The sequence below is a fragment of the Crotalus tigris genome, unplaced genomic scaffold, assembly GCF_016545835.1.
Source record: "Crotalus tigris isolate CLP2741 ecotype Arizona unplaced genomic scaffold, ASM1654583v1 scf7180000020745.601501, whole genome shotgun sequence".
NCBI classification, from domain to species: Eukaryota; Metazoa; Chordata; class Lepidosauria; order Squamata; family Viperidae; genus Crotalus; species Crotalus tigris.
Genome location: NW_024098162.1, coordinates 1 through 12700, shown reverse-complemented (window position 1 = coordinate 12700; position 12700 = coordinate 1). Strand labels below are relative to the sequence as shown.

The following is a 12700-nucleotide window of genomic DNA, read 5'->3' as shown; positions in this document are numbered from 1 at the left end:
TGATTGGGTGGGACTACTGGGGAACCCCTTAAAACCTTGAATGGGAGAGCTTGAACCCCAAGTCCTGTCTAGCATGCCTGCAACCATTTTCTCTTAATAAAGGATTCCTGTTGGAAGAATTATTCCAAGAGTTCTGTCTTCTTAAGATGCAAAGTGGGGTGGGTCCTTACATTAGACAGGACTTGCAAAATTAATCCACCTGGAAGGGAGACCCTTGCCGGGGGATTTTGCAAAAATTTACCATGTCAGACAATGGAGCAAGAGAGGGGGAAAACTCCCTGGAAAGAGAGCCGCTGACCCAGTTGGAACCTTGCCAGATGTTGGGATCCGAGAGGCCAGATTCCTCAGGAGAAGAAGTGGTGGAGACACAGGACCACAAGCCTCGCTGGTCGATGGGCGTTGGAAAGAAAAGTGAGTGGAGAAAGGAATCAAGAAAGGTGACCCTGAGACGGGGGACCAAGCAACCAGAATGGAAGCAGGAGATGGAGAAATCCCTGCACGCAAGTGAAGAGGGAGGAAGCTGGGCACCGTACTCAGACTGGATCCTAGAGAAAGCTATTGACCTGATGAAGAGAACTCTCAGCTCCCTAGGAGAGGAGAATACTGAGCCCTACGGCCGCCCCAGTTCCTGGAGCCACAAAGGGAGAGACACCGAGGGGGACGTGGAACCTGCAACCCCAGGGACATCTACTGATCCAGGAGCCCCCACCCCCTACCGGACCACAGATGGCAATCTGGACGGAAGACACTACCACCAACAATGGAGGCACCGATCCATTCCAAGACGTCCACCGTTGGAGGTGAAATTCAAAGGGGAGCCAACACGCTTGGGGTTTTTCCTAACCCAAGTCCTCAGCTACATGGAGGAATATGGGCAGGACATTCCCAGCGACAAAGCCCGCATCCGGATCGTGCAATCTGCCCTGGATGGACCAGCTGCGGATTGGGTAGTGAACTTGCATGACTCCAATGCCCCAGAACTCAGTAACTTCAACCGTTTCATGTCCTCTTTGAGAAGACGATTTGAAGACCCCCTGGCTGATCGCAAAGCCCGTGAAAGAATAACAACGATGAGGCAAGGCAAACGCCCAGTGGCTGAGTATACACAAGAATTCCGGGCCATTGCCAGCAAACTGAATTGGCCAGAAGACATCCTCCTTGGCCATTTCAAAGACGGACTAAACTATGATCTATATGATGCTTGCCTGCCCCGAGGGGACCCACATCGACTTGAGGAATGGTACGTCTTGGCAGAGGAAGCAGAGATCGACATATTGAAGAGGCACCGCCGAGGAAAACAATGGAGCCGCCCCCCGCCTGAGCTGACACACCAACCGGTGAAATCATCGGATACAGCCAAGAAGCAAATGGGGTGTTTCAAGTGCGGAAGAGAAGGGCATCGAGCTGTAGAATGCCGCTCAAAGGCCCCCCAGCACAACCCAGACAGATCCCCAATCAACAAACCCGGAAAGTATTCAGCTAAGCCAAAAGAAACAGCCATGAGAATGATGGAAATTGCAGAAACCCCCACCTCTGCTCACCAAGGGGAAAGAACTCCAGCCTACACCACAGGGCCGGTGGATGCCTCAGATGACAGCTCGGAGGGCGAACCCCTGGTAAGTGGATGCATCACACCCATCTTCAAAACAGTGACTATATTAATCCCCCCCATGCCCGAAGCTGTGAAGGTGAAAGCCTTAATAGACTCTGGCTGCACCCGCTGCCTCATTAGCCCAACACTAGTGGGGAATCTGGGCATCCCATCCAGGAGACTGGAACAACCAATCTCATTTGGCCAGCTAGATGGATCCATAGCAGGGGGGGTGCCAGCTACCCTAGCCACTCTGCCAATACATCTCTCCCTGGGCAACCATGAAGAGGACTTAACGTTTGTGGTGACCCCAGGTATGGAATGCCCAATGATTCTAGGGATGGAATGGTTGAAAAAATGGAACCCCTGGGTAAATTGGAGGACGACAGAAATCAAATTCCCGAAGGGGGACCCTATGGACTTAAAACCCCAAGGGAGGCTACCAGAATCAAGAATAGAAAAAGCATCCATAGGAGAGGAAAAAAGATTAACAGAAATACCAGAGGAATATAGGGACCTTGCTGAAGTCTTCAGTGAGGAGAGGGCGAATGAGCTTCCCCCCCACCGACCCACAGACTGTACCATTGAATTCAAGCCTGGGGCAAAACTCCCGAAGCCCAGATTATACTCCATGAGCCCAAAGGAGAAGGAGGAAATGGAAAGATTTATAAAAAAAAACCTGGAGAGAGGTTTCATTGAGCCAGCCAAGCCTAAAGTGGCTGCCCCGGTCCTTTTTAGAGAGAAGAAGGATGGCTCTTTACGTTTATGCGTGGATTATAGGGCCCTGAATACAATCAGTGAAAGCAACCTATACCCGCTGCCCCTCATGAAAGACATGCTGTCACACCTATCGAAAGGGAAAATTTTTTTCTAAACTAGACCTAAGGGAAGCTTACTATCGCGTAAGAATTAAGGAAGGGGACGAATGGAAGACTGCATTTAACTGCCCCATGGGGTGCTATCAATTCAAAGTCTTGCCATTTGGACTACAAGGGGGCCCTGCAGTCTTTATGCAATTAATCAATGACGTTCTAAGGGAGCACCTGTTTAAGGGGGTCCTTGTTTACTTGGACGACATTCTTATCTTTACTGAAACAAAAGAGGAACACGTCAACCTTGTCAGAGCGGTTTTAAAGAAGCTGCGAGCCGCCCACCTATATGCCAAACTCTCAAAATGCGAATTCCACCAGGAAAGGATAGACTACCTAGGCTATCGCATATCCCCACAGGGCATTGAAATGGACCCAGAGAAGGTCAAAGCAGTATTAGATTGGGCGCCACCCCGCACAAGAAAGCAACTACAAAGTTTCCTGGGCTTTGCAAATTTTTACCGCCAATTCATCCCCTCATTTGCACAGATAGCCTTGCCCCTCACTAACTTACTAAAAACGAAGGGAACATCCTCAGTAAAACCTAGCCAGCCACTAACATGGACAATGGAGTGCCAAGCAGCGTTTGAGAGACTAAAGAGACTTTTTTCTGCCGAACCAGTACTAAGGCACCCAGACATGGACAAGCCCTTCATAATACAGGCAGATGCAAGTGATGTGGCAGTGGGGGCTGTGCTATTACAAGAAAATGATGATGCAGTATTGCAACCCTGTGCATATACATCCAAGAAACTCACGGAAACAGAACAGCGCTGGCCCGTATGGGAGAAGGAGGCTTATGGGATACGTTGGGCATTACTCACGTGGCGACAGTTCCTGGAAGGCAACAAAATCCCCTTCCAGGTGTGGACTGATCACAAAAATTTAGAAGCCCTGAAAACTCCAGGAAACTCAATCCCAAACAAGCCCGCTGGTCCCAGCATTTTCACCAATTCCAATTTAAGCTCAAACATTTACCAGGAAGAAAGAACTTCCTGGCAGATGCACTATCTCGCATGCCCCAATATAACAGCGCACGAACCACAGACTCTAGACCAATAATGGCAGAGTCACAACTGGCAGCACCAGTAACCACAAGAACCCAAGCCAAAATAAAACCACAACTGGACAGCCAAACTGGAATTGAATTCAGAAAAAGTTTGGAAACAGATGAATGGTTCCAGAAAAACAAAAATGTGTGCACAATGAGAGACGGGTTGCCTTGGGTAGGGGAAAAGTTATATATACCAACAACCCAAAGAATCACGTTCATGCAGCTTTGCCATGACACAAAATCAGCAGGGCATTTTGGATTTGTAAAAACTTTACACTTAATTAAACGGCAATTTTGGTGGCCATCAATAAAAAAGGACATAGAAAGTTATGTTGCCAGCTGCCCAACCTGTGCATCAGCAAAGAGGTTGCAAGGGAAATCGCCAGGGCTATTACAACCAGTGGCAAGTCCCTCAGCCCCCTGGAGGGAAATAGCCATGGATTTTATAGTGGAATTGCCAGAAAGCAATGGGAATACTGTTATCTGGACAGTCACGGACTTGTTTTCCAAACAGGTGCACTTTATCCCTTGCCAAAAGATTCCCACTGCAAAGGCCTTAGCAAGACTTTTCATCCAGCACATTTACAGATTGCACGGGGCACCCCAACGCATCATCTCTGATAGGGGAGTGCAATTTACGTCTGCATTTTGGAAGGAATTTTTATCCCTCTTAGGGACCACTCAGGGACTGACATCTAGCCATCACCCTCAGACAGATGGACAAACAGAACGTGCCATTCAGTACTTGAGCAATATTTGAGATGTTTTTTAAATTTCCAACAGAGTGATTGGACGGACTTACTTCCTTTTGCAGAAGTTGCCTACAATAATGCAGTCCACTCCAGCACAGGCTACACTCCTTTTCAAATAGCCAACGGTCAAAGTTTCAACCCCATGCCAGAGTTAACCCCAAACGAACCAACGATCCCTTCACTGAAAGAATGGATGGAAAAACTACAAAACACCTGGCCAATAGTTAGAAAAGCACTAGATGAAGCTAGGCAGGCATACAAAGCACAAGCCGATAAAAAAAGGGTTGAGCCTACACCATTCATTATAGGAGAAATGGTGTACTTATCTACAAAATACCTAAAGTCCCTACAGCCCTGTAAAAAACTTGGACCAAAATATATAGGACCTTTTCCAATTAAAAGAATCATAAATCCAGTAACAGTAGAATTAGAATTACCCAAAAATCTCAGGCAAATACACCCAATTTTTCATTGCAGCTTGCTGAAAAGAGAGCATCAGTCACCTCTACGGCCAAAAATCCCCCCACCACCACCTCCAATCATGGTGGAGGGCGAACAACACTTCGAAATAAAAGAGATCCTTGACTCTAGGAGATATCATGGAGCAACTCAGTACCTAGTTGCCTGGAAACACCTCCCTCCCTCACAAAACGAGTGGGTCCATAAACGTCATGTCAGAGCCCCGAAGCTATTGAAGAAGTTTCACACAGAGTATCCTAACAAGCCTGACTAAGTCTTATACCTGTTTTGTTTTCTTTCAGGTGAATCTCTCTTATTTTTAAGAGGGGCCGGATGTCAGAATCCAATTATATTTCATCTTTAATTATCAAACATAGAAAACCCCAATTCTGCCTTCTCTGGATTCTGCCATAAGAGGGAGAGAAGGGGGAGAACAAAGGGGCTTTATGGCCCTCACTTCCTTCAGTAGACTTCAAAGAGCTGAATGCTGAATGTATGTTTATTATAACCTCAAAGTGTTAGCACCCAAGAACATTACCATAACAAGGAAGGGTATTTGCCTTTCATGTAGTTATCTGAAGTCTCCATCCAGACGGAAGAAAGAAGAAAGGGGGTGGAATTGTGATACTTGAAACTATCACTGGAAGGGGGGTTGATTGGGTGGGACTACTGGGGAACCCCTTAAAACCTTGAATGGGAGAGCTTGAACCCCAAGTCCTGTCTAGCATGCCTGCAACCATTTTCTCTTAATAAAGGATTCCTGTTGGAAGAATTATTCCAAGAGTTCTGTCTTCTTAAGATGCAAAGTGGGGTGTTTAGTATTTGGTATCTACACTTCTCTTCAATACCAGGCTAAATTTATTTTATTTATCCATTAATCAATTGATCCAAACATTAAACTTTTTTTCAAAATTATAACCTATTTTTATGGCTCCTTTGAACCATTGTCCTAATTTATACTCCAGTTTGCTATAACTGTGGAGAGGAGCTACATCATCATTGTAGGAACAGAATGACTGGCCCAAGTAAACATTTGAAGCATTTAGAACTACAATGTTGACCCCAGAAGCAAGGATCCTTTCCTGCAGCTGATGGTCCAAGGAGCCTGATGTTAAGTTAGTGCACTCACCCATAGGCCCCATTGCTTATAAGTTTAATAGTTTCAAAGTCTCCTTCTCCTGGTGGCTTCTTTGGCTTTGGAGTAGTCCCACGACTCTGCAATGTTAAGGATTCAGAGTGTGAGGCCATGAATGGTCCATAAAGAAACAAGAATTCAGTTCTAACAGAAGTTTACCTTATAGGATGCTTTTTATATAGAAGTTAACACAACATTTGAATCTGAATTCTGTCATTCAGAAACAGTAGTCATTTTGTTTATATATGCAGGAATGTCAAAATTTAAAAAGAGTCAAGTGCACAATGAAATGCATAGTTAAGCAACAGCATTCAAGTCCTAATAATGCATTTTTTTTTTTATCCAGGCAGAATCTCTGTTCTTCAGTAAAGAGCTACTATCACATGTATGTTCATCACATTCTCACCAATAAAGAACAGAAAACGTAGAACAAAGCTGCAGAACCCTTTCTAGGCTGCAAACCACAAAGCATGAGGGATAGAGAACAAAATCATGACTGATTCTATGTAAACTTTTAATCTTCTGTTGAGAGTTAATCTTTGCAAATCTTCAGAAAAAAATGTGAAGCCCTAAGTATTCTTCCACCATTTATTTACATTATAATATGTTTGCAGATTGATTTAATTGATTCGCTGTGATTTAAAAATCAAAAGAAAATACACCATTCAAATTTAATAAACTGAAAACAACACTGAAAACCTCATGCCGTCTGCCAATTTAACTCCATTTCCAAAGAGCAGCTGGTTAGCTTTCTAGTGCCTCTGAAACAATCATGTCTTTGATGATTTTCCAAAGGGGAAGAGGAGGTGGAAGAGGTTCCCTCTGTGTCTCTCTATTCAGCCTTTTCTGCTCAAAACAAACATGCCATCACTGAATTATTAAGAGACTGTGGTAAGGGAGAGATTGAGCAAGGGAAGCAGTTCCAGCCTGGGAAATAGTAAGATTCAGCAACAATGCACCCTCTGCACTAACCAATAACTAAGAGTAACATCCTAGGACCTAGACCATCCACCACTTTCTTCCACTTTCAGCCTATTCCTTTTCCCTCACACGTGCAGGTCCCATGCACAAGTCATCTATCCTCCATCTGTCTGTTTTGATTCTTGTCCAATCCGCCTACGATCATTTCTCCTCCTTACCTTTCTCTCTCTTCCATCAGTCACACTCATAAGCCATCATTCTCACCCAGGCCTCCCCCTCTTGTCCCTTAGCCACCCTTGTTACGCCTCTCTTTCATAGTCCTCCTCTCTTCCACAAGTGGATTTTTCTTCCAATCTTTTTCACATCCATTTCTAGCCATTGTTGCTGCCGCTGCCACTGGACAGAGCAATTTAGAAAGTCTCTCAAATCAGTTTGTCATAAGGACCAACAGTAGCTTTCCAACATCTTCAGCTGCACTGTAAAAATCAAAAAATACATCTTGCCAGTAGGTCATTATTTTAGATTATTTAGCCACTCTCCCCAAAATATTGTAGGGAACGTAACTGAGATATAGGGCTCAGATTTTCATTAAAATAAAAGATATAGTAATGCATCCAGAGGGGATATCTACTTTAGATAGAAATTAGTCATAAAATTGCGTAAATACCATCTAGGGGAGAGGTCATAAAAATGAGGCTAGACAGCTGCATGCAGGCAGCCCTCCTCTCTTTTAAACTGCTGCCATCTTAAATGGCTAATTGGATCTGCTTTCATCATGACTGAACAAAAGTGATTAAGTTTCAGCATTCCCTCCAAACTTTTAAACTTTAAAATGTGAGATATGAAAATCCTAAATAAGCTACAGATTTTACTATATTTAGTCAGTGGATCAATCAACTTAATTTTTAGTTGGTTAACTAGTAGGAATCCAAATTACGGGCACATTTATTTCACTTTTTATTGAACAAAATATTAAAGATAGTCTTTCCTTGTAACAAGCAAAGCTGGCATTTGTTAACTGCATTGTACATAATTGCAAACATTCTTCAACAGCTCAAAACCACAGATCCCCCAAGCTAGAGTCCAAAGAGCTTGAAATATAATTAAACAAGTCCATGGGGGGTTTAGATGCATGTATTTTAGTTAACATGTGCTCCTCATTCCAATGTAAAAATAATTGTTGAAACTGAGGGAGGCTTGAGATATTATAATTTACTGCATAGGCAGTATTATTAGTTGCCCAAGGGCAAAAAGTAGGAAAAGTTAGTGCAAATCTCTTCCATAAGCAAAATCTAGCTTGGGCAGCTCTTTGAAATTAAGCTTCTGATTTAGAAATAATATTTATTGTTTCTTAATTAATCTTTCTAGAGAGCATTGCATGCACGAAACCCAGGTGGATTTACTACATAGAAATGCATTCTATGTTGATTCTCTCATCTGAATACATTAATATACATTGATTTAAATAGGACAGATGTAAGTATATTGAGGGAAAATTACCTTGGAAAGCTAAATACAGTATTAAATGAACATATGAAAAATACAATATATACATAGTGATTGAACAACATCACTATCCAAAGCAAAGTACTCTGAAGATCACATAAGTAGTGTTGCTATTTAAGTTACAGTAACACTTTTCCTCCCTAAGCATCCATACTAATGATGTCTAATTTATTTCTGGTTGTTGCCAGTAGAAACAGTACACAATTTTAGATATAATTCTGAATTTCAAAGACTGGTACTTCTGAACATGGGCATCTATGGGGAAGAAGGAAAGGCAAATGATAGGTGCCTGGTAAATGCCATAATTTATGTTTATACAGCTTTTTGAGTATTATACCACCACACATTTTTACTGAATCTCAGTCTTCTTACACAGATGGGGTGTTCTTCTGAGGCTTAGTATTAATGACAGACTTGCTTTCCCCTTGCTCTAAATGGGCATTTGCACAGAATGGTGAACAAATTGCAATAAAGGTACGTCTGTGGGAGTCCCTGTGTGGAGGAAAACTGGCTAGGATGGGGTTGGCCAAGCTGACCCGTATACTGACCTCGGCGAACTCTTCTGTCTCAGGTGTGTTGGATCCTCCACTATCGTGCTCCTCCACATACAGCACATCTGACGATAACAAGGTTTGGGGAGAGCCAAAGGGAACAAGGCTTTAGCAACCCCCATTGTCGTTTATGAAAGCACAGAAAGGGTGAAATCTAAATACACACAGAGCCATGCATATACACAAAGGCACATGCATGTGGTATAAATGGGTATAGATGAAAGCTCCATGTGCTCCAATGGCAAATCAGAAGATTCAACCATGCACTTGCAAGCACATCTGCATGCAGCTCAACACACACAGATATGCAAAAGCCCCTTTATGCTGATGTGCACACATTGGGAATTTTATTCACACTCACAATGCAATATAAATGAACTCATGAAATCCGGCTTAGAGAAATATAGGTATATTTAAATACATGCACACATTTAACACTGGATGCAGATGAGCATATGCTACTTTGCCAGTGTGAAAATGTACACTGACAAGCTGAAGTATTAAAAAAAATATATTGTCCTAATGAAGAAACACGCAACAGACCTTCTAGCACCTGGGGCCTTTGATCTACCACTTTCCAGAATTTGTATGCAAATTCTATTACTACTTCTCTGTAAATCCAGATCATGATTCCTAGTTAGACAACTTTGAACAATTATCAATCCTGTTTCAGGATCAACCACACCTGATGAATCCATGCAACGCTTCCCCCATTGAGAGGAAAAACAGAAATGGATGAGAAGTCAACTTGAAGGAAAGGGGTTAACACCCATCTTTTGCACATCAGTCTGATAAAATCCAGAGCCCAGATGCTTACACCAAAGGTCCTAAAAATAAAAACAGAAGCCATTCCAAAAAAATCCTTCACATTGTGCACAGTTTGCTCTTAGTTTTACTCAGATGAAGCAAGCAGCATAACCCAGCTGTTGGAATCTGCCACCTGTAATAATTTCACAACCCTGGATATCGTGGATTGGAGTATCAACTTTTAGACAATTCAGCCCAATTCAACACACAACAATCAGAAAGTTATTTGGCTTGGTAAAAGTCTGAAAGGAGGGAAATTGAGAAATTTTTGTCAGTGTCTTTCCATACATTTTTAATGGCTATGTTGTATATATTTAGCTACAACTGAGGGGGGGGAAAGACAACGTGGTTCTGAATTTCATTAAGTCACCTTGTTTATGTAGAAGCATTGGAGGAACAGTTGATGCTGTAAAGTTTGCCGTAACATTGAAAACTGAGGTTTAAAGTCAAGATGAGAAAAGACTTGCTGTTCATCCAGCATCTTTTTGTTTTGTCACTTGAAGGATTCCAATGCCCTATCATAACTACACTTCTTCTACAACTAGGTAGGCAGATTTTCCTTTTACACCATCCCTGATGGTGACCATATGAATTTTAAATTTTAAAAAAGAAGTGTGCATGCTTGGGATTTTTAATAGTCAAGGCTTCATTATCAGCTTATCTCTTGTTCATATCCAAAAAGTGTCTATTTACTCCAGCATTCTTGAGAAGAATCCAGCAATCACCAAATAAAAAATAGTAATGCAGAAACTTCTAGTAGATGACAATTTACCTTCTTCTCCTTTCAGTTTGTTAATAAAATTTTAATAGCTCCTTAATAAATTTAACTTCTTTGTTCAGACCTTAGAAATATCCTGGCTAACTCTGCGGAACTAAATTCTGTGTCCATTTATTTATAATCTATCCTCTAAGTAGAATAGGTAGTCAGACAGATTTCCCTCAAAGCTGCATCAGGAACAAAAATGGCCCAAGAATAAAGAATTATATTGAAGAAAATGAACACATTTGTGCTATGTGGAATCCATGTAATGTTAACTTGAACAAATTGCCACGTATCCAATGGAGTTATGAGATGACCATGCTAATACATGCAAGAAATGACACACGTATGGTCACTTGTCATTTAACAAATATTGTGACTTGGGTACATATGCAGAGACAAGGCCACTTGGATAGCAGATAATTTTGGTTGTATTACCTGGAAATGGGTCTCGAGTCAGTCCCAACTGGCTTATGATGTAACGAGGAATATCTGTCTTTACCAGATGTCCCTCTTTGGCATGGTCCTCAGCTGCTTCCAGCAAGTGATAAAATTCCTCAGGATTAAATTCCTAGAGATAAGACACAGAGCAGGTTGGAATTAGGATGGAGATTAATAAAGAAGAACTGATTTCAGGAAACCACAAAAGAACCACAGCTAGGGAGATGGACGTGGACCTAGGTAACCGGACTCACAGGATCCATGGTCTGAAACAGCCTCTGTTCATCAGGCTAACTTTACCCTCAGTGTTTTTAGATGGAGGGTCTAAATTAATATGTAATTAATTGATAATTACATATGGAGGTGGTTATCTGAACTGCTTGTGAAATTCTGTGGATTAGGTTGGGCAATTTCAAAGTAAAATCTAAATGGAAGCCTTCACAGGGGAGAAAAAATAGTGAGAATCAAGAGGAATAGTTGCTAGAGCTGTTACATACTGAGATCCTTAGTAGACAAACATGACAACATTTCTCATGTCTATTCCTTGAACCTGATTATAAATCCAAATCCAGGAATACAAATGCACACCAACATACTTAACAGATAAATCAAGGATGAGGCTTGGATAGATAAGTAACTTTATTCAAATATTAAGCAGCCCTAATTATGATAAAGAACAGCATCAACAGAGTATACAGTTCTGTCTGTCTGTCTGTGTATGTGTGTTCACATATGCACAAGTTTAAAACTTAAGGGTTTTTCCTGCTATTTTGATGTATCAAGCTACTTGCAGTCCATCTGGCAGTTGATGGCAGTGGCACTGCATTTTCATAACTATCTTGTCTTTTCTCAGGCTCTGCATTTCCCGCTGTCATATTATCTATATGAAGCAAGGGAATTGGCAGTTTGGGAACTGAGATCTAGGAAAACATGGGGCTTTGCAGACCATAGAAATCGGTTGATGTGATATGCATTTTCAGAAAACACAACATTTATATAGAATCTAAACAACTAGATGCCACACAACCAAACGATTGGTTACTGCCTTCAGTACTGTAGATAATGTATGGTGAACATGGTAGCTGAATGCTAAAGGATCCACTGATTGTATTTTTTGACAGCAAGTGTATTCCAGCTGAGATGCCAACGTGTTCGCACCACTGTTGATCATTATGAACATTTTATGTTAAAGGCCATCAGTGAAATTTAGTGTTAATAAAGAGTTGCGGTTACTGAGATTTTGATTTCAACCACTGAAATATTTGTGTAGCTGAATCACTAGTAGATAAATTACAAGGATTTGTGAGCAAGATGGAGAAAGTCTGCAAAATTGCTAAATGGAGTGTCCATTTTTGAGGGAATATTCCTCAAAATGCTGGCTGCTGAAAAGAAACAGTGGGAGAAGGCCTTGCCTGTGGGATTTCCAGAAACCTTTGCCTAGCCATTGATGGACACAAGATACTGACTCCCTTCCCTAATCAGCTGACAGTTAACCTCTTACACTGAATACATGGTTAAGACTGTCTATCCTATCATGTGGCACTTTATATCAGTCTTGCTTAGCCTGGCCCTCTTTGGATGAGTTGGACTACAACTCCCATCATATCCTGCCATCATGCTGTGACTGACTGGATTTGTGACTGATGGGTCTAGTAGGGATTACATTGGAGAAGATTGCTTTGAGGAATTAAGAAGCCTCTTTAGGCTCTCGGATAGTTGCAGAGGAGCGGCGGTGTCCTCTGTGCACCGAGTATCTCCTTTGGGCCGACAGGGTAAAGATCGGCCAGTAAAATGGCCGATCATTTAGCTGCGCCAACCGCAAGCCTCAAGATCAGCTAAGCAAATGGACCCACC

At 42.1% G+C, this 12700-nt stretch overlaps 1 protein-coding gene across 1 annotated transcript in view; it reads right to left on the bottom strand.

Moving 5' to 3' along the window:
• The window catches only part of LOC120319470 (microtubule-associated serine/threonine-protein kinase 1-like), a 33014-nt gene extending 21905 nt beyond the window's left edge, over positions 1-11109 (bottom strand). The window contains 4 exon segments of the mRNA XM_039368359.1: positions 5855-5940; positions 8836-8903; positions 10844-10976; positions 11101-11109. Coding sequence (XP_039224293.1) covers positions 5855-5940; positions 8836-8903; positions 10844-10976; positions 11101-11109 — 296 coding nt within the window.
• Positions 11110-12700: the final 1591 nt, after the last annotated feature.